This window comes from Delphinapterus leucas, chromosome 10, assembly GCF_059928025.1.
Source record: "Delphinapterus leucas isolate spDelLeu-1000000601 "Yukka" chromosome 10, BTC_Dleu_Yukka2, whole genome shotgun sequence".
Lineage (NCBI taxonomy): Eukaryota > Metazoa > Chordata > Mammalia > Artiodactyla > Monodontidae > Delphinapterus > Delphinapterus leucas.
The window spans coordinates 3,634,876-3,659,200 of record NC_143138.1 but is presented as its reverse complement, the minus strand read 5'-3'; the positions used below and the strand labels follow the sequence as shown (position 1 = coordinate 3,659,200).

Here is a 24,325-nt window from a genome sequence, read left to right as displayed (position 1 = left end):
GTAGACTCAGGGATCTGGACACGCAGTCCGACGGGATGTGAGCGTCACGGGCTGCTGGCCCGTCGGAGGACGACGAAAAACACTCCAGCCCGTCACCGCCCACCGGCACGGACCAAGCTGAAGACGTGAAATTCCACCACCATCCACACAACAGCTTCAGGAATGGGCACCAGGCCAAGAAACGTGGTTTCTAGCAAGGTGTGAAGTCTACCCTGAAAGAGCATAACATCGCTGTGAAAATATTTCTGCTGCTTTCACACAACACTTGAGCTAGTACAAAAAACACTGCTATTGTAATTATGTGGACTCAGTAAAACCCAACGAGGCCCTCTTGGCCTCCAACAGCGAATGGAGAATAGACATGGTAAGAGTTTTCTTGAGATCCTGGAGGACTGAGATAGAAGATACTCATCTGTTTTTCTCTAGATGCTGTGTTGGTTCAGAAGCATGAGCTTTTATCCTTCAAACCATCCCCCATCCTTTATACGTTCCATGTACTAAGAACAAATAACTAGAGGGCTTCCCACCACCTAAATTATATTCAGAAACCTTGAGTTACCATCAAGGACAAATGCCTTTGCCTCCTTAAATGTGACCTTCCCTAGCCACTCACTGACGGGGGGAATAACAGCCTGTCTCCCTGAAGCCTTCCAGATATTCAGGAAAGGGAGCCAGCTGACAGTTGCCTCTGCGCCACAAATCAACCCTGCATCGACTGCTCGCGAAAACTGAGTTGGGCCCTTTAAATATTCGTCCTCTGCCAGTTGGCGCAGTGCTGAGCTGGCCCAGCAGAGGTGCTGGAGAGACCCTGCAAGCGGCCTCTGGCTGGATCCCTGCGCCTGTGCCCTGCGGTGCGTTCGGGCAGCGGCAGCCGCCCCCAGGACTGCCCCTCTTGGGCGGTCTCACAGCACAGTGCTTCCTGCAAGACACCTCCCCCGAAACAGCTTCCCCTGGCACCTCAGAAGCAGATTTCCAGCAAATTCCAGAGGGTGGATGTCCAGCGATTCCATCAGCATGAAACCACTACCAGCTTGGTGCCCCTCAGGAGCCACAGACAGGGGTGTGGGGGCTGGGTTGGGGGAAGCTCTTCCCTTGGGGCTCAGCCTCAGGCTGGGGGCGTCAGCTGCTCCTGTAGCTGCTAGTCCCACGCCCTCTACAGTTCTCTTCTTACCCGCCAACCCCGCATCCCCCGATTCTCTGTGTTACACTTAATAATCCTGTATATTAAGCTTGCCCTGATCGAGTCACAGGCACTCACTGCCTTGCAATCCAGCCCTGACTGATACACCTGCTCCTTGGGAAGCCTGGGGCAGGAGAAACAGCTCTGAGAGTGAAAAGCTGAGGGGTGAACCGCCACGCACTTGACACTGAGCTGCCATGTTTCGCAGAGCGGACGTCGGCAGAACGAGGGAGGCATTCGAATACCACGTTCACCAACTGCTACTCAGTGCAGGACCCTGGGTTAGAGAAAGGACGAGGCACAGGGAAGAAAGAGCGACCTTTTAGGCACTGACTGGCCGGTTGGAGAAACCAGATATACGCAAACGAGCAGCTCCAGGCAGTAAGTGCTGACAGCTCCCCGAGGTCATGGACAGTAAGCCACGGGTCAGTGTCGGGGCCTCAGGCTGAGAGGCCACGCGTTCCGACCTTGTCATAAGCAAGAGCTAATGATCTGCACAGGCGCTGCGCCACAGAAAGCAGAGACCAGGCTCGCTTTAAACCCCCTCTGCCCCCCAGTGACCGGTGTTACCCAAGCCCAACGCGCCGTGGGTCCCGGCTGTGACCAGCCACCTTTTGCTTCACTGTCAAGAGATATACCAGAGTAAACATGTGGGTAGAGAAAAAGAATTTTAAAACAGAAAAGCCATTTCAGTGTAAGTGTGTCTCTGACAGGGGGAGCCCTTCCTAAAAGATTTTCAGGAAGAGATTAGGGAAACATGGTGACTATAATCTATCAAGGCCAAATAAAAACGCCTTCAATAAAGCCCCACTCCACATGAGGCTATTAAGGAAACCCAATCACCACATGGTGGAGAATAAAACCTGTCATTCACTGAAGGACAGAAGAGTGATTCGGGGTGGAGAGCAAGAAGAAAGAGACTGTGCTTGGATCACCACACGACTGACACTGGGGGAGCCCGGGAAAAGCAGCCCAGGAACAGTAGGGTTCTAATGAACCATCTGTAAAGTGGGAGAGAGTATCAAAGGGAGAAAAATTAAAATTTTCTAATGATAAATGAGAGTGGTTTTCTAACAAGGATGGACCACGATAGAGGCTAAAGGGGTTGTTTGTAATGAAGGATGCCTACTCCACCAGGATTGAGCCATTGCAGACAAGTCTATGGAGAAGTCCCTTACCCGCACTCCTACAGGGGGAAACGGGGAGCAACAGTGATCACTTATAAAAAGGGGCGTGGGATGGGATATGAACTTCACACAGACATCGTGATGAAGTAGTATATAGCAATCGTTGTGGTCAAAATTATAGCAAAAGCTTACTTCTCAGGACTTCCCTGGTGTCACAGTGGTTAAGAATCCACCTGCCAATGCAGGGGACACGGGTTCAAGCCCTGGTCCAGGAAGATCCCACATGCCACGGAGCAACTAAGCCCGTGCGTCACAACTACTGAGCTTGCACTCTAGAGCTCATGAGCCACACCTACTGAGCCCATGTGCCACAACTACTGAAGCCCGCGTGCCTAGAGCCTGTGCTCCGCAACAAGAGAAGCCACCGCCATGAGAAGCCCGTGCACTGCAACGAAGAGTCGCCCCCGCTCACCGCAGCTAGAGAAAGCCCGCGCGCAGCAACAAAGACCCAATGCAGCCAAAAAAAAAAAAAACTAATAAGAAAAAAAAGCTTACTTCTCTATACAGCTTCATTTATCTCTTCTATGAAAATATGCTCCTTTGTTTCTGTGTGAATATTCATGAATCATATATTAATTATAAAATATTTACAACTTCTCCATAATATCACCACATCTTCAGTTATTAAGACCTAAAGTTTTGTATTTCGTAGACCAGTAAAAATTTCAAAAACTTCAAGGCAGACAAAAATAAATAAATAAATTTACCCAAAAAAAAGAAAGAAAGGGGGGAGGGGAGGAGGGGGAAAGGAAGGAAGGGAGGAAGAAACGTAGCATTTAGAATTTTTTTTACAATAATGAAGACGGGACTAGGCAGGAAGAAGGGCTCAGCATGAATAAACTATCACTTGCGCAGGTGTATGTAATAGACCCTGGATAACACTGACCCAGGGGAAATCGTCAAACAGGGATAGAGACACGGAGGAAGCAAAGCCTCTGCAGCCAAGAGCGGAGAGTAAACTGCAGAATGTCTGCCCCCTGCCCACCCCCTGCCCACCCCGTGCATTCGCAGGCCTCCTGAACAGGGCACCACCAGCGAGACAGGACAGGCATCTCCGGAGACCAAAGGAAAGTGGAGCTTCTTCGAGCACTGGTTCAGGTGTGTACTTTTTAATTAATATATTTTAATCAGATTAAATAGGTACAGGATTCATATGGGCTCCCTCCAGTGGGTCCAGCAAACACATGAAATCTGCTATCTTTTGCAAAAATAAATGTCTCAATAAATGTTTTCCAAAAATTTAGTTTCGAAGCTATAGAACAGTGGTTCTCAAACTTTTCAGTCTCAGAGATCCTTCTACGCTCCAAAAAAATCCATAACATCTTGATTCCTTTGCAAACACTGATGACGCCTGTGCCACCACCACTCGCCCTGCCTTCACCTCACAGGAAATCACTGTCTTGCTTTCGGTGTTTATCGTTCCCATGTACTTTTTTCACACCTACCTACAAATTTATGTAACAAAAATACTGTGTGGTACCTACATATTTATGTAACAAAAAAACTGTGTGGCTGTGGTGTGCATGCATGTGTGTGTGTCGAGGAGGAGCTGGAGCTAGTGCACACAGACAGAGAGAGAGAGGGAGGGAGCACAGACTAAGCGCACAGCGAGAGCACGTATTGCTGGGCATATTCTGAAATACCTATTAGAAAGATATCCTAGTTTAGTATCACTCATAATTTATTTGCTTCTCTCAACGTTTTATTAAAACCTCATCCAAGTTGACATGGTACCTCTAGTTTATTTATGTTAACTGCTGTGAAGTACTCAATGCACAATTAGAGCCCATTGTCCTTTATTTGTAACACTTAAAAGAAAAATGCCAGATCCCAGAGCGCACAATTTGAGAAAGAAAAAAAAAAAAAAAAAAAGGAAAACTACCAAATAACTCTACAAAGTGGTGGCAACTACATACACTCCCCGTCGAAGGGTGTAAGATTTATGGTTCCTCTAGATACTCGGTATTGTCAAGATTATTAAATTTTGCTAATCTAATCGGTTTGTAAGAATATCTGGTTGCTTTAATTTGCATTTTCTTATTTACCGATAAAACCGATCCTTGTTTATTGGCTGATCTCATGCTTCTTCCATCAACAGGCTGTTAATGTTCTTTGCCCATTTTTCTTTCTTAAAAAAAATTACACGATTGATTTATAAAAAGTGTATGTCATTTTAAATAGTAATAAAAGCACATACATGTTTGCTCACCACCCATATCCATTTTCAGAAAAGAGAACAGTACCAAAAACTTTGCAGCCCCTTGCATGCCCGTATCTGATCACAATCCCCTCCCACTCCTTGTACAGGTAACAACCAAACTTAATGTTTAAATTATTCCCTTGCTTTCCACAACTTGTCCACACATGCACAAACCCCAAAATAATATATTGGTTAGCTCTGCCCATGTCTTAAACTTTACATAAATGCAATCATACAATGTAAGCTTTTAAAACTTTCTTTGCCTAATGCTACTTTCTATATTCATTCATGTTAATGTATTTGGTTGTGATTTATTCATTTTCACAAATATATGAATACCATACCATATTGATAGTGCTATGAACATTCTCATCTATCTGCTGATAGAAGCACTCAAGACGCATCTGAACTATACACTTGAGAGTGGGGTTCCAGGTGTGGGTTTTATACTCCCTCAGAGCATTCTCACGGCTCCACATATCGGCCAACTCTTGGTATTTCAGATTTTTTCCTACTGGATTCTTTTTATCATACTGAGACCTTTATATTTGATCAACACTAATCCTTTGTTAGTTATATGCATAGCAGATTTCTCCACCCAGCCTGATGCTTGCCTTTTAACTTCGTTTAAGAATTCTTTTATTAGGTGTTAAGTTTTACCTTAACGCAGTCAACTTTAAAATTTTTCTTCCACTAAGGATTTTTCTTGTTTAGGAATTCTCGATTTAAAAGACTGTGTTCTACCCCCAAGGTGATAACAATAACCTCTTGTATTTTCTTCTCAAGTTTTGAAGACTTCCTTTTCACAAATGGATTGTGAAACCATCCGGAGTTGAATTTTGCATTTGGTTTGAGGTAGAGACCAAGTGTTCTTTCCTCTACAGACAACTGTCTCAGAGCAATTCATGTGGAATCCATCATCTCCCCACTTATTAACATCACTTCCATTTTATAATGAAAACGAACTCCCAAATATGAGGAGAGCTGTTTCAAAGTTCTCTATTTGACTAAACTTGTGCCAATGCAAAACCATCTTAATAACTGGAGCATTATGAGTCTTGATGCTTGGTAAGGCATGTCCCCTTACACTGGTGCTCTTAAATTTTTTTCTGGCTATTTGTAAACTTGCTCTTCCTATAAATTTGAAAATCAGTCCTTCAACTTCTCCAAAACACGCAGTAGACATTTTTGTTAGATTTACGATGAATTTATAGATTGATTTTGGGAAAGCTGTCATCTTCATGAATCTAGGAACATGGTATATCGTTCCTTTGTCTCTCCTTCCTTTCCTTTGTCTCTTCTTCCTTTACGTCTTTTAATAATATCTGATAATTTTATCTACAAGTACCTTGAACATCTTCTGCAACAATGACACCGAGATTCTTCGAAGTTTTAGTTGATGTTATGAATAAAATCTTTATTCCATTTTATTTTCTAACTGGCTATTACCGGTAGATAAGAAATATATTTTTGTATATTGTCTTTGTATCCAACAGCACTGCTGAACTCTCTTATTAGCACTAATAATTGATCTGGATATTCTAGTCAATTTCCTAGGTAGCCCATCATGTCATCCATAAATGAGGCAGCTTTATCTCATGTTTCCCAATGCTTAGATCTTCATTTCTCTTTCTGGTTTACTGCATAAACTAGAACCTCCCACACAGTGATGGCAAGCAACCCTGAATTGTTGCTAATTTGATGGGACTGTTTATAATGATTCACCACTAATTATGATGTATGCTGTGAGTCCTTGACAAATATCATTCATAATGTTAAGGAAGTTCCCTTCTGTTCCTAGCTTGCTAAAAGTTTTTATCATATTAATGTCATCAAATGCTTTTTTAACGTCCTAAAACATTAAATGCCACCAAATGATTTTCCCACATCTACTGAGGTGATCACATGCTTTTTCCCCTTGTGTCAGTTAATATCATATAATGTAATACACGCATAGTAATAATGTGGTAGGACACAATACTCCAACAAATTACATTTGCAAACATTTCATTTAATAATTCTGTACCTGTTCATTAAAAATGAGAATAATCTGTGTTCACAAAGATGAAACCTCTAATATTATCTTTTTTATCTAATTTATTAACAAGTCTAACATTAAATGAGTTTGATAGGTCCCTCTTTTTCTATTTTTTGAGAAAGACTACAAGTCTTTCAGATTTTATAAAACCTCACAGTAAAATCATCTCAGAATGATGGAAGAGAGGCTATTAATTCTAGATTTAATCGGTTTCAGTTTTCTACTGAATGTAACCTGTGCTCACGCTCTAGTGTTTAGTATCTCCCGCCTCCCGTTATTTTTTTAATCTTAACTGTTGTCTTCCCCGTGAAACCAGGGACCTTCTCGTGACTGTGTGATACCTTCCTACAGCCCCGGATCCCAGTTCATGTTCAGCAAAATTTTTTTTTTTTTATTGACAGACTGACTGATCCCAATGTTTTCCTTCAGTCTTTTTCTTCAAACTTTTATTAGGAAAATTTCAAACACATGCAAAAATAGAAAGGATAATGTTGGATTCATCATGTATCCAACACCCGGCTTCAATAATTGACAATTCATGACCAATCCTCTTACATTCATCCCCAGACACCTACCCCCCATTATTTTGAAGAAAATCCAGACATCATTTTGCTCACGTGTATTTCAATATGTATCTCTGAAAGAGAATGACTGTATAAAAATACACTACCATTGTTATACCTTAGAAAAGTAAAAATAAATAACTCCTTAAATTCAAATATTCAGTTGGTGTTCAAATTTCCAATGGTCTCAAATCTTTTTTTCTTGAAAGGTGTTTTCTCTTGATAGGATCTACACATTGTGAGTGATTGAGATCTGTCCTTTTAACCTATAGGCACCATCTGCTGTTTTCCCCTTTTGTTTTCCTTGCTTTTATTTGAAGAAACTGAATCATTTATCCTGTAGAGCAGTGCTTCTCAAACTGTCTACAGTAAAGAGACAGTTTTAGATTTCTAATCGGTCTCGGAATGATACACGGTGCTACTGCACAAAACCACCACCCAGACTGAGCACATGCAGCTCACCAAGAGCATCTGGGAACACCTGGACCAGTCTGCATGCAGAGCCACAGAAGTCCTCTGACAACAGGCTTGACTACGACGGTCTAAACATTTCTAATCACTTACTTCTGATTCTTGTACTTATTTCATTATGCAGATCTCATCTTGAGGAACATTGCTGTAGAATTTCGCCAGGCTGGATTTTGCTTATCACATCTACATGGTATAGTTTAATGTGTTTCTCTGTCCTCTGTATCTCCTATAAATTTGGTTGTTGGATCTAGCTATTTGAACTGATTTAGGTCCAAAGTTTTTGGCAGGACTTCACAGGTGGCATTGTATTCTTCCATCAGGAGACACGTAAGTCTGGCTGCCCCGCTTTCTGTGATGGTAGTGGCCACTGGTGAACAGTGTTACCACCAGGACTTAATGTCAAACCCCTCTAGTCAATCCGGTTCCCACAGTTTGTTCTCTGGGAGACTCCTAAGGAAGTTCTCCTCTTCTCGGCTCCCAGCTTCCCCCACCGCCTCAGTTTCTGACACAGTGCAGGTCTGCCAGCCAGCGGTGAAGCGGTTAGCGAGACGCTGTCAGCCAGGGTGTTGGGGAGTTGTCTGTGGTTTGGGGTTCTGCTATTCCAGGTGCTGTGTCTGTTTTTTAAGACTTGGGACTACTAAAAACTATACAACCCAATTCCCACTTTTGAGAACAATGTTGTTTGCTTTTAGCAGGGTTTTAATTTTTTTAATAATATATTTAAAACGAAATGTATGGCCCGTACTTTTTTTTTAGCTGCATCCCGTCCATTTTGCTTTATTAATGTTACAACTTAAGTGGGTCGACCAAGTTCCTACATAATAAAGTGACTATTTCCCCCATGCCCGAGCAGTTTGAAGTATTTTCATTGTTGGTGAGTGATAAGTAACTTTTGATACATCCTAATATTTCTCTTTAACCCATGAATCTATAGTTGTGAATTTTTAGATGGCTGAGGATATGGAAACTTTTATTATCCTTTTCTTACTACTTTCTACATCAACTACATTGTAGTCAGGCATGGTTCTATTAATGTTACTGATTCTTTGACATTTGTTTACGACTTCAACTGTCAACTAGTACATGGGCAACATGTTTTTTTTAAAATAAATTTATTTATTTATTTATTTATTTTTGGCTGCGTTGGGTCTTCGTTGCTGCCCGCAGGCTTTCCCTAGTTGCGGCAAGCGGGGGCTACTCTTTGTTGCGGTGCACGGGCTCCTCATTGCGGTGGCTTCTCTCGTTGTGGAGCACGGGCTCCAGGCACGCGGGCTTCAGTAGTTGTGGCACGCGGGCTCTAGAGCGCAGGCTCAGTAGTTGGGGCGCATGGGCTTAGTTGCTCCTCGGCATGTGGGATCTTCCCGGACCAGGGCTCGAACCTGTGTCTCCTGCATTGGCATGCGGATTTTTAACCAATGAACCACTAGGGAAGCCCCTTATTTTTTTAAGTTATTCCATGTGACTATATACCTCCAGCTCTTGGGTACAGGATTTATGTATATGTCTGTCTGTCTGTCCAAACACACAGAAATACACACACACACACACACACACACACACACACACAGTTACAGCATTTTAAACATAAACATAATCAAGCCTCTTAACCATATTTTTCAGGTTTCCTGTATCTTTACTCATTTTGTCTGCTTACTCCATTGGTTTTTGATTGAGGTCATTTAAAATCTTCTACTGTGACTATGAATTTGTCAAACTTAACTTTTATTTCTTCAGTTTTGGTTTCTATATTACGGCTATGATGTTGGGCACATTAAAATTCCTAAGTCATAAAGCATCCTGGTCAATGTATTATCCCTCTTTATTCATAGTTAATATTTCTTCCATATATTCTATTCTATCTAATATTTATAATTGCTTTACCAGCTTTCCTTTAGTAAGTATTTGCTTGATATATATTTTCCTGCCCTTTACTCTCAACCTCTGGTGTGATTCTACTTCAGGTTTCTCTAATTGAAAAATGTCCAGTCTGATAATGTATGTCTTTAAATTGGTAAAGTTAACACATTTGTATTTGTGAATACTGATACATCTTACCTTGTCTCGAAACACAGAGGGGTTTTATTCACAATTAATAGTTAAATAAAATATACATTGTCATAGTTCATCCATTTCTGTGTTTATCCTTGTTCCTTTACCCCATACCTCCCTGCGCACTTTCCTCCTTGCTGAAATATACCATGTAGTGATGAAAGCAATGATTACCGACATTATGAAATAACAGGAAAACTTTAGATGACAATATAGTTTTGTAAATTATGTATGTAGCAAGATTAAAACTATTGAAAAAAATCCTATTCATAGAGTAATAAACTGAAAGAAGGAAACAAATTTTTTTGAGATTTAAGATTAGGTCAGACTTAGTACCAACACTTTAGCTGAGGCCAGGAATCCACAAAACTCCACCCCTCTCTCCCCCTCACCGTTCCTGGAACTGAAGCCCCGCTTGGGTCCCAAGCAGCTCCTCTATGAAAAGCAACAGACCACAGTAGAACAGGTGAAGTTCAGGGTTGACTCTGCCACCAGCTGGCTGGGTAATACTGGGCAAGTCGCTAACCTACTGGGGCTTCAGATTCCTCGTGGTTGAAGTGGAAATAATCTGTCTCACAGGTTTTTATTACAAGGAGTAAATGAAACACGGCACGTGGAATTACTTTATCAAACTCTATTCTTAGACATGTACGTGTGTGCGTGTGTAATCTTTCTAACTAGAAGCAGAATCTACAGTCACATCATCTGAAAACGAGCCACGCCTGCTCCCCGCTAAACTGGACCAGACCCCGCACAAGTGTGAAATGAGATGAGGTTAATTCCGAACCCACTCCCTGTTTCCCACCATCTAAGGGAGCCTGGATTTTTTCCACCACTAACACACCAGTGTGTGTCTCGCAGCCTCCTCTCCTCTGCCATTCCCACGGCTTGCAGGCTTACCAGCCAGGGAGCACCGTCCTTGCTCATTTTTGTAATGAGATAAACTGGGCTGTGCACCTGCCACTGCCGTGACCTGGACACCTTGTCACTGGTGTCACACCTCCGCTGGCTCATTAGCTGTAGGTGACATTCCATCACTTGGTCATATTTCCCAGACTTCGACCTGTCTTTGTCCATTTCCCTTTTGTTTCCTAATAAATCTGTATCCTTGTTAATAGTTATTACTCCTAACATAGAAAATAGTCAGCTTTTCCTAGTAGCAAAAGCGCTCATCCAAGCAGCTCTGGGATCGAGCCTGGGTGGCCTTTCGTGTAAAGCTAATACCTATTTCTGAATTATCACGAATTCCCAGGAAGGCAGCACATCCTGAAGCTAACGGCCCTCTCTCCTAAAACACGACTCATTTAACACAACACACGGCGGTTACTCACCAGCCTGAGGATCCTATACTGTTCCTGCTCATATCCGACAACCCACTAACCTGGTGTTTTGTGGGAAGGAGTTTTGTGACAATTATTCCCCCTGTTTCAGTGAACGTGTTTGGAAGAAGTACTATAGGAGTAATGCCTCATTAGTTCCATTTGTTTCTCACATAAAAACGGAGACGGTTTTAAAATATGTTAATGAAAGACAAGTGATACTGCACTTTTTTAGGAAATAGACTCAAGCTTTAAGGAATATTCATAAATTGCCAAAAAAAAGAGAAAAAAGCTGCGCACAACATATTAGGATGTCAGCTAACAGATGCAAGGAGTTGGGTGCTTTTGAGAATGGCCGGAATATCAGATTTCCTGATCAAAAAGGCTCTATGCATCCAAACACATACTTCAAGAAGAGCAATAATGAAAATGTCTCAAAAAGAAAAACTGTAAAGCACCCACAGGTGTAAAGCAGGGGACGGTAAGGAAAGAGTGTGGGACAAGAAGACAGCTTACAGTCTCAGCCACTAAACCACCAGTCCCCGGGCTACCTAAGAAATTCATTTGTGCCTAACTCCGGGAACATGTAATTAACCTCCGCTAACTGAGATGTGGGGTAACCAGACCACGGGTCTCAGGGCTGCATCTCGAGTCATCCGGGACTGGGGGTAAGTGTGAGCCACTGACTACCCGCTCGTAAGAAGAAACCCAGAGACAGGCACGTTGGGACTGGAAGGAAAAGGACAGACACGAGGAAACAAAGGCCTGCCAATTTCTGAGGCTACTGACACAACACATCAGCCAGAAAACACTGAGCTCCGCCTACACAGAGGACGCCACCCAGGGTGGATAACGCACGGGTGCAGAACACGGTCAAGGACCCCGTGGGGCTTGGCTGAGATAAACCACAGTGGCCTCCACGAGACCACACAGGCCGTCCTCCAAGCCCGAGAGGGGCCGCACTCACCTGGTGCCGGGAGAAGAGCCGCACGGCCTCCAGCTGGTGGAACACAGGGTGGTGCTGGGCGTCGATCTGGTCGCGCCGGTACACGTCGCCCACCACCAAGAAGGCGTCTAGCCCCGCGCGCAGCAGGTCCCACTGGTGCGCGGACGTGTGCGCGCGCAGCATGTGGGTCGCGTTCAGGTAATAGCTGTCGCCCTTCTTCCGGCTGGGGTGGTCGGCCGGGACGAGCAGGCTGTCGAAGTTCTGCCAGGTGGTGACCACCGGGGAGAGGTCGTCGTAGACAGAGAAGAGGGGCGTCCCCGAGCGGCCCACGTACTGCGCGTAGAAGTGCTGCTTCACCCTCTCCTTGATCAGCCACAGCGGGTGATGCGGCCGGTTGTGCAGGTTCCTGCCGACCCTGGACAGGACCTTGCGGGACAGGTTGCTGTAGCCATCCTGGGGGTAGGACTTGCCCAGCAGCTCCACCGTGCCGCCCGGGGCCCCGAGGGTTCCCCGGGTGGCGGGCTCCGGGGCAGCGGGCCTCGCGCCCGAGGCCTGATGCTCAGGGCCTCGGCAGACCCCGCTGGCCTTCCTCGCCAGGTGGACGCGCACCTGGGCAGCTCTCCTGAGAGCCCAGCAAACCATCGCAGCAACTCCTTTCACGGGTTCTGGAAAGAGCACACACATAAGCACCAGTCATGTTTCACCCTGCAGAAAGTAAGTGGGGGGCGGGAGGGCCCCGTCTCCCACCAGCTCCCCACCACTCTACTGATGTCTGCCTCCCCCTCCACCACTCAGAGAGAACAGCCAATTAAGGAAATCTGCCCAGAGAGGCTTATACCCTCTGCTCTACATCAAGAGAATCACGGACGTCATGCTTAGATCCCTAATCTCTAGCTGTCCTCCCCTGACATTTAGATCCATGAGTGTAAAGAAAATTTCCCTTGTCAGGTCACATCACGTCCCGGACCCCTCACGCTGAATAAAACTATCAACGTGATGACTTTCTTTCTTTTTAAATTTATTTTATTTATTTATTTTGTTTTGTTTTTGGCTGCGTGCGGGCTCTAGTTGTGGTGAGCGGGGGCTACTCTTCGTTGCGGTGCGTGGGCTTCTCACTGCAGTGGCTTCTCTTGTTGCGGAGCACGGGCTCTCGGTGCGCGGGCTTCAGTAGTTGTGGTACGCGGGTTCAGTAGCTGTGGCTCGCGGGCTCTAGAGCGCAGGCTCAGTAGTTGTGGCTCGCGGGCTTAGTTGCTCCACGCATGTGGGATCTTCCCAGACCAAGGCTCGAACCTGTGTCCCCTGCATTGGCAGGTGGATTCTTCACCACTGCGCCACCAGGGAAGTCCCATGACTTTCTTTTATTTTGACTACTTTTGGGGGTCTCATTCCTTAAAGGAAGCCCATGATTACATCCATGTCTCTGAAGGATGGAAGGAGAATGTCTGAAACGCCATCCTGCCCATTTCACCCTCGTAACCACCAAGCTCTGCTCACTCCCGACAACATGGGACTTCTGATTAGCTCACCATGTTACAGGATGACATGAGCAATGCTTTTCTTCTGGATGTTTCCAATGAAATACACCAATTTAGGTAATCGTTATTTTTATGTGATTTTTATAAAATGAAAATGAAAAACTTAAGGAAATATTACACAGAGTGATAGACTATACCAGTGGACAGCTGGAATTACTTTTATAGATGCAAATCTTTTCTGTCCTCACATCTGGTCATGTCCTTTAAACTTAATACCATTGCAGGATCCCATCAATTACATGTCTCTTTTGTAAAAGAGCAACTTTCTACTGGGCACCCACAGGAAACCAGCAGGCCTAAACTCACTTGGGAAGAGACGCAGAGCAGCCAGGACACAGCGAGTTGACCAGATCTTCTTTTTAATGCCCAGAATTTAATAAGAAGAGGACCAGATTTCACAGCTGGAACTCACTCATAGGCTGTTCACATCAAAAATGAGGTGACAAAGATCCAGGTATAGCGGCCCAAACTCTAAGACAACACTGAAGGATTCTGGGTACTTCTCTGCTGGCCCACGAGCAAGTTTAAATTGACTCGGGGATCTCAGGCATGAAGATCTTTAGAGGTCAAATCCCTTGGTTCATAAAAAATTTACCATGAACTTAAATCTGCCAAATAACATCTTCTAAAACTTGGCATTTTTACCCACTGGGCTAACTATAAAGCATACAACCAGGTAGTGATTTGGCTTCCAGGGCTCTGCAATCATACCAAGAAAATACCTAACTTCACGCTAATAAACTGCATTAGGAGGGAATGACATTGCTCCACGCGACCATCCAAAGCACAGCTGGCATGTACCCAGCAGCACAGCCCCCTCAGCTTATGGAACCGAGACCTCCCAGACCCGAGTTAAATCACGCGTGACACCTGGGGAGAGCCCCTTGGTCTGAGACAGCCGTCACGTTAGAAGCTCTCAAAGATACCCAGAAACTCTCTGGGTTTATTCATTTATGGCACTATTTTGTCAGAGCTGTTGCGAAAAGTGTTTTTGGCTACACTTCAGCGGAAATCCATCTTCCTCCCTCCACAGTGCTCAGCGGCCTGTCACTGCAGTGGATATAAATTTTAAATATGCCCGTGCCGCCTCCTGCGTCTCAGCACTAAGTCACGCTGGTCGGTTGTCAGCGACCCAGCTCAGCGCCCTTGGCAAGACACGACAAGCATCTCTCCCTTCCAAAGCCATGTGCTGTTACCAAGCTCAGGATTCTTCCAGGGAAGGTGCTCCTGAGGCCGTATTCATGGGCTGCCGACCCCCCTTTCTTCTGTTTCTGCTCCACACATGCCCATGCCCGCCTGCACCCCCAGGCTCTGCTCCCACCGAGGTGCCCCATCCACACGTCCTTTCTTGGTCCTCCTGACCCCACCCCTAGCTTGCTAAGGAAAGTTTACTTTTCTTGTCCTTGTTTTCAGACTTTTTAATCTATCTGCTCAGCCCTCATCTGTCATTTCTCCCCACCCAAAACAATTTGGTTTTTTTTATTATCATCTCTTACAGAGAGAGAATAATGACTATGCTAGATTTCCCACTGCCATCTGAAAAGTAAATGCCTTTCTTCTTTCCTCTGTCAAGTTTCTCTGTGAGAAAGTCCATCTGGGAAATACAGGAGACCCAGAAAGATAATGCCGACCATGGTCCTGCCTCTATGGAAAGTGGTTTTCCATTTCATCCTTCCAACAACTCTGTGAGGCAAGTATTACTCTTATTATTTTACAAAGAATCTAGGCCTCAATTAGATCTTGTAACTTGCAAAAACTCATACATCTACCTGTGAACAAAGTTCAGAACTCTGAGCAACTCAATTATTTCTCAGTCAAAACAGACCCAAGACTGTTACATTCAAATTACTTCTCCGTAATTACCTATCTTAACTTCTACCTTAACTGAGCAACTTAGATTATACCTCAATGCATTTTAAATACGTGCATGAATAAATCAAAGAAAACACATTCGTTTAGATGGTGGAAATGAAATACCATTCAACTCAGGACCTGCGGGCCAAAACTGCCCATGCCCTGTTTTTGAAAATAATGTTTGGAAGAACCCAGTGATGCCCATTTGTTTACATATTGTCTGTGGAGGCTTTTCCACTACAAAGTCAGAGCTGAATAGTTGACTGTACCACCCTCAAGGCCTAAAACACTTATTATCTTGTCCTTTACAGAAAAAGTTTGCTGAGCCCTGTTTTAGCTTAACTCACTGAAAAGTTCTTCCACATTACTAAGAATACCTTCTGGTCACAAATATATGTGGATTATAGAGCCGCTGAAAGTAACAAACGTACAAATGTGAATATTAAATGTGTTAACTTTGGCACAGAAGCGATAGTGAGACAGACCGTGAAAAGAGTCAGTACAACATCACGGGCAAAGGCCACACTGAGCAGAGACACCCATGGGCTGTAACCCTAGGCCGGCCCCTTGGGCACTCTGTGTATTATCCTTGGACACAGCATTTGACTTTTTTCGGCCCTCAAGCTTCTCATGTATAGACACAGAAAATAATACCTACCCCATAGTAAAAGGATTACACCGCATCCTGTTCATAATGCACTCAACTCATTGTCTAGTACGTAAGACACAAGATAAGTTGAATTAAAGGTTAAAAATGGCCCATAGACTTCTAGAGACCAGGTAACAGAGAAAACAATACCACTGAGACAGAGAACATGGGATGAATTTTATTTGTTTGTTTGTCCAAATGATTTCCACATGTGTGTCTTTGGTTCGAGAGGGAAACAACTTTGGACGTGTTGAAGTTAAGTACGGGTGACAGACCCATCTTACAATTTCTAGGACCCAGTCTGAGGTCTGCAAATAAGGTAAGAGCTCAGTACTAGCAATGGAGACCTTGGGATTTGTTTGTATAGAGGTAAGAGTTAATGTCGTAAGCATGTATAAGAACCCACTGGAAAGTGAGAGTAACAGCAGAAATGGGCAAAAGACAGAGCTCTTGGCAATTATCCTCTTTAAGAAGGATATATAAAGAGTAAAAGAACCAAAGGGTTCTCACAGAACCTAGGACAGGAAGCTTCTAGAAGGAAACCAAGGTTATTTCTGAACCAAGTGCCACTGTATATACAATTCTTAATATGCTGTATTATTACCAACTGTCTGTCTTCCTGCTAGACTATGTGGTTCTTGAGAGCAGAAGACACACAACCCCTGTCTTTCCCAAATGACCGCGCACTCAGAGGCTAGCACTACACCTGACACCAGGCAGAAGAGGAAGGGAGAAGAGAAAGTGGGAAAACAGAAAAGGATGGAAAGGAAATTGGCCAACAGGATCAAATGTAGCAAAGATGTTAGGCAGGGGGCAAAGTAAAGAACTATTTGACAAGATGACCATCAACAGGGCAATTTCAATGGCTGGGTGAAGACAGAAGTCAGATTATAATGGGTTTACACGAATGGAACATATAAAAATGAAGGAGGTTACCAATGAGAAAATGGATTAAAAATATTTTAAAACTTCTGAGACCGAAAGAAAGGAAGTTAAGGGAACTTTCAATAGATGACCCCGATCTCCCAAGGAAAGCTTTAGACTTATAAAGAAAAATATTCCGTACAATCTCAACATTCACCAAGTAAATGTTATTTTGTCTGTTAGAATGAATGAATTTTGCAGCGGTTTAAACAGTCCTTCCTTCAATCTCCCTCAGTCTTGTGTGTAAAGGAGAAACTAATTAGTGGTAATTTCTCTAAGGCACAGTTAGCTTACCGGAAAGGGCCAAATGTGACCCACATGTGGTTACGGCCACGCAAAAGAGATCAGGTGCGTCCCATTAACCTGCAGAGACAGGACTGAAACAGCATCTACCCAGAAAAATGAAGCTGGGCCCAGTTAACACACAGCTTATGTACTGTACTGGACTAAATAATGGCAGGGAAACAGCCAATTTCCATTAACTTTTGCTCAAAAAGAGCAGGCAAAGAGTGCTTTTGCTCCTGCTGAATGCAAAGAAAATGTCTCTAAAAAGGCCGTTCCCTGTGCTACTGGTGCAGCCTTTCTGGGCAGCCATTTAGCACTAGCAAGAGACTCAAACCTGTTCATACCCTTTGGCACGGTAACTACCCTTCAAGGAATTATCACAAGAAATAATGTAAATTAAGACAGAAGTGAAACACAAAGAAGTTTCATTACAGTGTGATTTATAATACAGAAAAATTACAAACAACATAAACTTTCCCCAGAGAGGGGGATATTAAGTAAATTATAGTAGAACCATACAGTAAAACATTGCGCAGTCATAAAGTATAATGGCTGCAAAGAGCTTTAATGACATAACTACATACTTACAAAGTGATAAATAGAAAATAAAAATGTATGATATGATCTTAACTATGTAAATATATATATATATATATATATATATATATATATATATAAATACACACTTACTATATTTAGAAACCGTGGAAGAACTATGTAAGATTCAATGGCTATAATCCCTGGTCCTTATTTTCTATTTTTATAGTTCTAAATTTTCTAAACGGACATCTATTACATTTTTTATTAAACCTGTTATTTTGAAATAGTTGAATTATTATAAGAAAAAGTTATTTTAAAATATGGCGAGTTGAGTTCTAGCCATTTTAATAGGTTGTATTAAACCCACTTATAATTGTATCAAGAATAATGCCAATATATGGACATATATACACTACCAAATGTAAAATAGATAGCTAGTGGGAAGCAGCCGCATAGCACAGGGAGATCAGCTCGGTGCTTTGTGACCACCTAGAGGGGTGGGATAGGGAGGGTGGGAAGGAGACGCAAGAGGGAGGAGATATGGGGATATATGTATATGTATAGGTGGTTCACTTTGTTATAAAGCAGAAACTAACACACCATTGTAAAGCAATTATACTCCAAAAAAGGTGTTAAAAAACAATAACAAAAAAACAAAAACAAACAAACAAAAGAATAATGCCAATATAAACGTAACGCTGCTGTAGTTTAATTAACTGCATTCGGTGACCAGGTAAGAGATTACTTTTAACAACACAGGTGTCCACTTCGGAAGGAAATGCACAACGTGAGAGCTGTGAGTTTCAGTTTTATCTGAGGACTTACTGAGGACTGTGGTCCAGGAGACATTCTCTCAAGTGACTCTGAGAAACTGCTTCTAAGAAGCAGAGGGAGAAGCCAATATATACGCAATTTTGGTGAAGGGGTACGTGCAATCAAGCATACATCTCGCTACAAGGTTACCACTAGTCACAAGGAATGTTATTTCAGTTAATGAACTTTAAGTGCTTTTCTAAGTAAGGGAAGATGCAAGAATACAGTTCATAAAAAATTTCACCTGGGGGCTTCCCTGGTGACGCAGTGGTTGAGAATCTGCCTGCTAATGCAGGGGACACGGGTTCGAGCCCTGGTCTGGGAAGATCCCACATGCTGCGGAGCAACTAGGCCCGTGAGCCACAACTACTGAGCCTGTGCGTCTGGAGCCTGTGTTCCGCAACAAGAGAGGCCGCGACAGTGAGGCCTGCGCACCGCGATGAAGAGCGGCCCCCGCTCGCCACAACTAGAGAAAGCCCTCGCACAGAGACCAAGACCCAGCACAGCCAAAATAAATAAATAGATACTGTGACTTGCTGAGGTTCAGATGATGGTTAGCATTAAAAAAAGTTTCTCCTGAAATATTTCTAACTATCTAAGGGCCGAGAGGCCCAAAACATTGCCTGTTTTCCCGGCACACAGAGGGCTTCATTGTGATCTTCGCCCTGAATTCCCTCCAGGGTGTACTGTATTGTAATTTTTTTTTGGCTGCATGGCATGTGGAATTTTCCCTGACCAGAGATTGAACCCATGCCCCCTGCACTGGGAGCGTGGAGCCTTAACCACTGGACAGGTCAGCAACTGCAGTGGCTAATGACATGATACTTGCAGAACAGGACGGTGGGCAACGTTCTTCGTTTTCCACAGATGAAATGCTTGGCATATAAAAAACTTCTTTGCCTTTCCAAATTCCTTTCCCTAGCTATAAATCAACTGTCAGAAGCACAGTGCCAATCAGTCAATGCTTTTCTCCCCCAAGACATTTAGATTTTCTAGGAAATTGATAATACTGGCTCTTATGCCAAACAGATGTTTCTCAATGGTACCCGTTAATGAAATCTTTAATACACGTTAAAGCTAAAACGTTACGCTGTCTTTCAGTAAGGAAAAATCTTTCTTATTTCTAAGGAAAATAGTCACTAAAGTTTAGTTCAGTCTAAGCTACTACCTATGCTACATGCGCAGCTCATTGTACGGGGCTGCAAGAGGACCTCGGAAAAGCACCACAGCATGGCTATCACCGTGCTGGTCGTCAGCCGCAACCTGGGCATCTGACGATGGGCCTGGAACATCTTTCTCAAATGATGCCCCCCCACCCCGCACATGGCCTTTAGAAAGGCTCGTTCGTCTCCTGACACTTTAATATGGGTTTCTACCCTCATTAACATAAACTCAGGGGTAGTAGAAAAGGGCTTGTTCTATGAATAACAACAGACACATTTTTCAGGAACTGAGAACAAAACTGACATTATAACAGAAGAACACCCCTATGCGTTACAGATTACAGTCAGAAGGGTTTTAGGAGCCCCGTGCTAGGAACAATGGAAGAAGACCACAGATATATTCCTCACTGTAAATCCCACTATCACACCTACATTCATGACGTCACCCTCATCCTCAACACTACTTCGCCTCACGCTTGTCTGAATTTAATACCATTCCAGCAATTCCGCCTTCCTTCAAGGAATGCACAAAGAGGTGCAACATTACCAAATTCAGCTTTTATTCAACTTATTTACTACACTGGCTGATCAACTTCCAGCAGAAGAGAAATGTGGATAATCTCTTCGTTAGTGACATGAAATCCTTCAATGTCTTCTCTGTGGGTTCACAGTCAAACCTCATTGTGGTCCAAAGTCAGTGCCAAGCATTTCTTAGTGTTGATTTATCAGCCTCATTTCCAGCATTAGCAGCTGCAGAAATAGCATTTCAAGGCTGAGTTCTTTCAGGTCTTGGAACTTCAGGAATCCGTTAACTACAGCAAGCAGTTTTATTTTACTGTGTGATGACTGTATACTTGTTCTTCAGGGACATAAAATTCCTTGGTCACCAGGCTCCGTTACAGATGTCACGCTGTTGAGTAGGCAAATGTCAAAAATACTACTTTTCACAAGAAGTTGAAAAGTAAGGCTGTAAGCAACTTTAGGCAGGAAAGAGCTCTCTACGGGGAAGAGGCCCTTTTGTCCTGTCCCTAACCTTAAATCAGGCACCCCCACGCTCTACTCACCGCAGGCCCTAGCACACCTTTCAAATCTTTTGACCACACAATACCTTGCCTAACCTGTTGGTTCTTTCCGTAGATCAGAGGACTAGAAATGAAGAATAATTAACAGATGACCAGATCTCTCCCCTAGCTTCCGTTTCAGTAATCTCACGAACGAACTTATGTGAACGAAATAGCATCTAAAGAAAAATCACAAGTCAACAAGCCTGCACCCAAGCCTGCAGACAGTGGGGGATGGTGATGACTGCGACCCACCATCTCAATGATTAACTGAGATTACTTCCCTTTAAAAACTTTCATGGCCGAGCAGAATATTTATTCAGATATGGCTTTGGGTGAACACAACCACCTTTCCTGCCCCCTCTTGGCTTCCTTCCCAGGACACACACCATGTTTCACTTCTCAGGCACCTACCTGTTAAGGAGTGACCCTAGGATTTTGGGTCCTTCCATAAATAGCATTTTCTTTAATTCTGCTGTATCAATATGGGTACGTTAACAGGCTTTCTGGAATTTTAATTACATGACAAAACAGTAATTGGGTTCAATTAAAGTGTTTTCGCCTCTCCTAACTCATAGGTGACATTAATCAGAAGGGAAATGTAATTTAATACGGTGGCGAGATAAAATATATCACGTTATGTTAGTAGAAGCCAGCTCTGAATTCAGGAAAATCTATATCAAAATATTTATACATTTTAGAGAAACAGAGAAGATTAGGCTACATAATGTTTATATAACCTAAACCAAAGGAGTTAAAGAAGCCAAGAGTGCAGTTGAAACTCGGTCAAATAGGGCAAAGGTCTTACAAGCCCAGGCCCGGTCCTGATGGCCCGGCCAGAGTTCTGTCCTCAGGAGAGCGGAACCATGAGGAAAAGGGCCACGTGCACATGAAGCCAGTCCTCAGAGATGAGGCCACACATTATCTGGCTAGCTCTACCTTGGAGGATAACTAGGAGCTTATTCTGGGAGGGGTCTTGTGCAATACACAATGAATAAGACCACCGAGAGTCCAGTGTGGACGTGCAGAAGAACAGAAGATACTGTTTCTACAAACACTTTAACTAACTGGGCACCAGGAAAACTTATCTCCTGCTGGCTTGGTTGAAGCCAATATAAATTACCTAGATGTTTAACATAGAAATAGTCACACGTTTCATGCCAGATGAACCTAGTGGTAAGCATCTGTAGACATATACATCTCTCCCACTAGAAAAAAGCCAACAGAGGGTCAAACGGACACTGCGCTTTGAAATCAGTACCTTGCAGTAACATGAAATGCCTAGGAGAATGTTTTAACACACAGTTATACTAAGAGCGTCCCATACTCTTTCCTTGAGTTTTGTCCATTTGGACACAATTATCATTTTTCCCAGCATCTGGTGTGCCTAATTCCTAGCTATGATTGTGGGCACTGATACCAACAACTTTGCTTTTGTACTTTGGGTACTTTAACACTGAAGAGAATAAAGTATACATAAACTCTTTCCTCTAAAGATTTACCACGGAGATGCATTTTTCTGATTGATTCAGGAGCATGTGAGTAACAAAAGGGAAGCCCCCAAGGCAGAAAGCTGTAGCTCCAGAAAGCAGGAGGGTCTACTGCTCAGAAATACCAGCAGCCCTTTACCATTCACAAATGCTCTTACTTCGCGCGAATGAACGCAGTTCTTCCCTCCAATGACTATTTATCCACCATCGGTTTCAGCAACGTATTTAAGGCATGGCTTAAAGCCACCAGCACAAAATTGGCACTGGACTTTGCGGCCAGGGGCACATGGCTTCCACGGGTTGACAAGGCCCAGCTGCTGTATAAATGCGCACACCACTTGTCAAGACAGTGACGCAAGAACCTGGCAGCTCCGCTCAGAGGGCAGGCCCGACAAGGGACAGGGCTAGGGCCAACCGATCAGAGACCCCGAGAAAGCCCCTGCCACCACAGCCTTCTTTGGTAATAGGCACCTTTTGTGTAGATAATGTCTCTGATTAAAATTAAGTGTAAGGGGGAAAAAAAAATTAAGTCTAAGGGGGAAAAAAAGGAGTGAGGAAAGCAATTCTACAGACAATCATTATGTGAATATACAAGGCCATGTTCCCATTCAGAAGAGATGTCTTTTCATCACTATAATTCAGTGGAGAAATGACAAGCAGTACCATTCTCCGCTCATAAATGCCGTGTTTTCAAGAATGAGAGATTGGAAAGTGTTCTGTCGTGCTGGAAACTTCTTAATTATTCAAGAATGGAGGAGTACTCAAGAGAAAAATCTCTTATGATGGACACAGAAACAAATGGAAAAACACAACTTTTTAAAGGTTTTTAAAAACACAAGTCACTGTACTCAGTTCCAAGAGCAAAATCAGTTCTGCTGTCGTAAGTCAAAGGGTTAACATCTGTAATTAAGCAAATGCGTGAGGGAATGACTGCAGACAAAAGACCCCACAAAATTAACTTGAAGGCTGTTAGTAAGTATCTAAAGATGTCACCATTTGGAATCGTAGTTAGACTCCCAACCACCCTTTCACAAATTTTCACTTAAGAAAAATATCACGAGTTAAAATTAAGTTCATGTTACCAATACCCATTAGTATGAATGAATACTTTCCTAAATAGGCCAGGGAAAAAATTCCTCTCATGCATATAAAAAATAATACACACAAACACTATAAAACAAATATACCAAACTCTTCCTGAATGCTCTTTAGCATCTCATCAAAGTCAAGTGAAACATCAAAACTGCTGGCTAATCTCAACTTAGGTCAACCTACTAGTCTTCATTTATTTTTGTTTCTAATGAAAGGTATTTACAGTCATTCCACATATTACACATTTGGAGAATGACAGCATAATTAATTATCCACTAAATTCAGCATTTAAAATAATGTGTAATAACCCTACTAATGTACGTGTACAGAATAGTCTTTAAATAAAAAATACTCAGTTAATGAAAAAGACTAAAGTATTCGCCCAGAAATACTTAGCAAGCCGAATGGCTATGGCAAGTAAAATTAAAACTTGTTTTAAATCAACTCACTAAACTGCATATTAAAAACTATTTTAGGTAATTAGAAATATTACTGTTACATAGAAGACGTAGCCTCCAGGTTAAAAATTCTGCTCTCCTAAATATTCTAAATAAAATGATTTTATCTAAGATCCTCCAAATAAAGTCGCTGCATATAAAATCCTGGAGTCTTGGCTACAGTGGAGGAAAGAGTCTTTCTAGCACACAAAGGCTTCGCCAGCCCTTAGCTCCACAATTATTTTTTTGTTTGTTTCTGTATTTATTCTTACATGTTATTGAAGTATAGTTGGTAGCTCCACAATTATTAAGTAGATGCTAATAGCCTGAAACACTACCTACAAACGGCGACATAACATCACCTCCTCTCCGAAGCCTTTTCTTTATTCTTCTTCTTTCATTTAATCCTCTTGACAGCACTATGACAGACATAAACTAATGTGGCCAGTGCTGTGCCTGCCAACTGAAGACTGCATCAGGGTCCAAGCCCAGGCCGTCTGCCTCTCACCCGGTCCCAGGCTGCCCCTGC

The 24,325-nt window shown here is 43.1% G+C and overlaps 1 protein-coding gene across 11 annotated transcripts in view; it reads right to left on the bottom strand.

Moving 5' to 3' along the window:
- The window catches only part of FARS2 (phenylalanyl-tRNA synthetase 2, mitochondrial), a 395,257-nt gene that overhangs the window by 301,432 nt on the left and 69,500 nt on the right, over window positions 1-24,325 (bottom strand). For all 11 annotated transcript variants that reach the window (XR_016394512.1, XR_016394513.1, XM_089918251.1 and 8 more), the window contains one exon: window positions 11,975-12,618. Coding sequence is in view for 9 of the 11 variants with exons in the window: in XM_089918251.1 (XP_089774377.1) it covers window positions 11,975-12,595 (621 nt within the window). In the remaining 2 variants the exon portion in view is untranslated. The remainder of the gene's footprint in view (window positions 1-11,974; window positions 12,619-24,325) is intronic.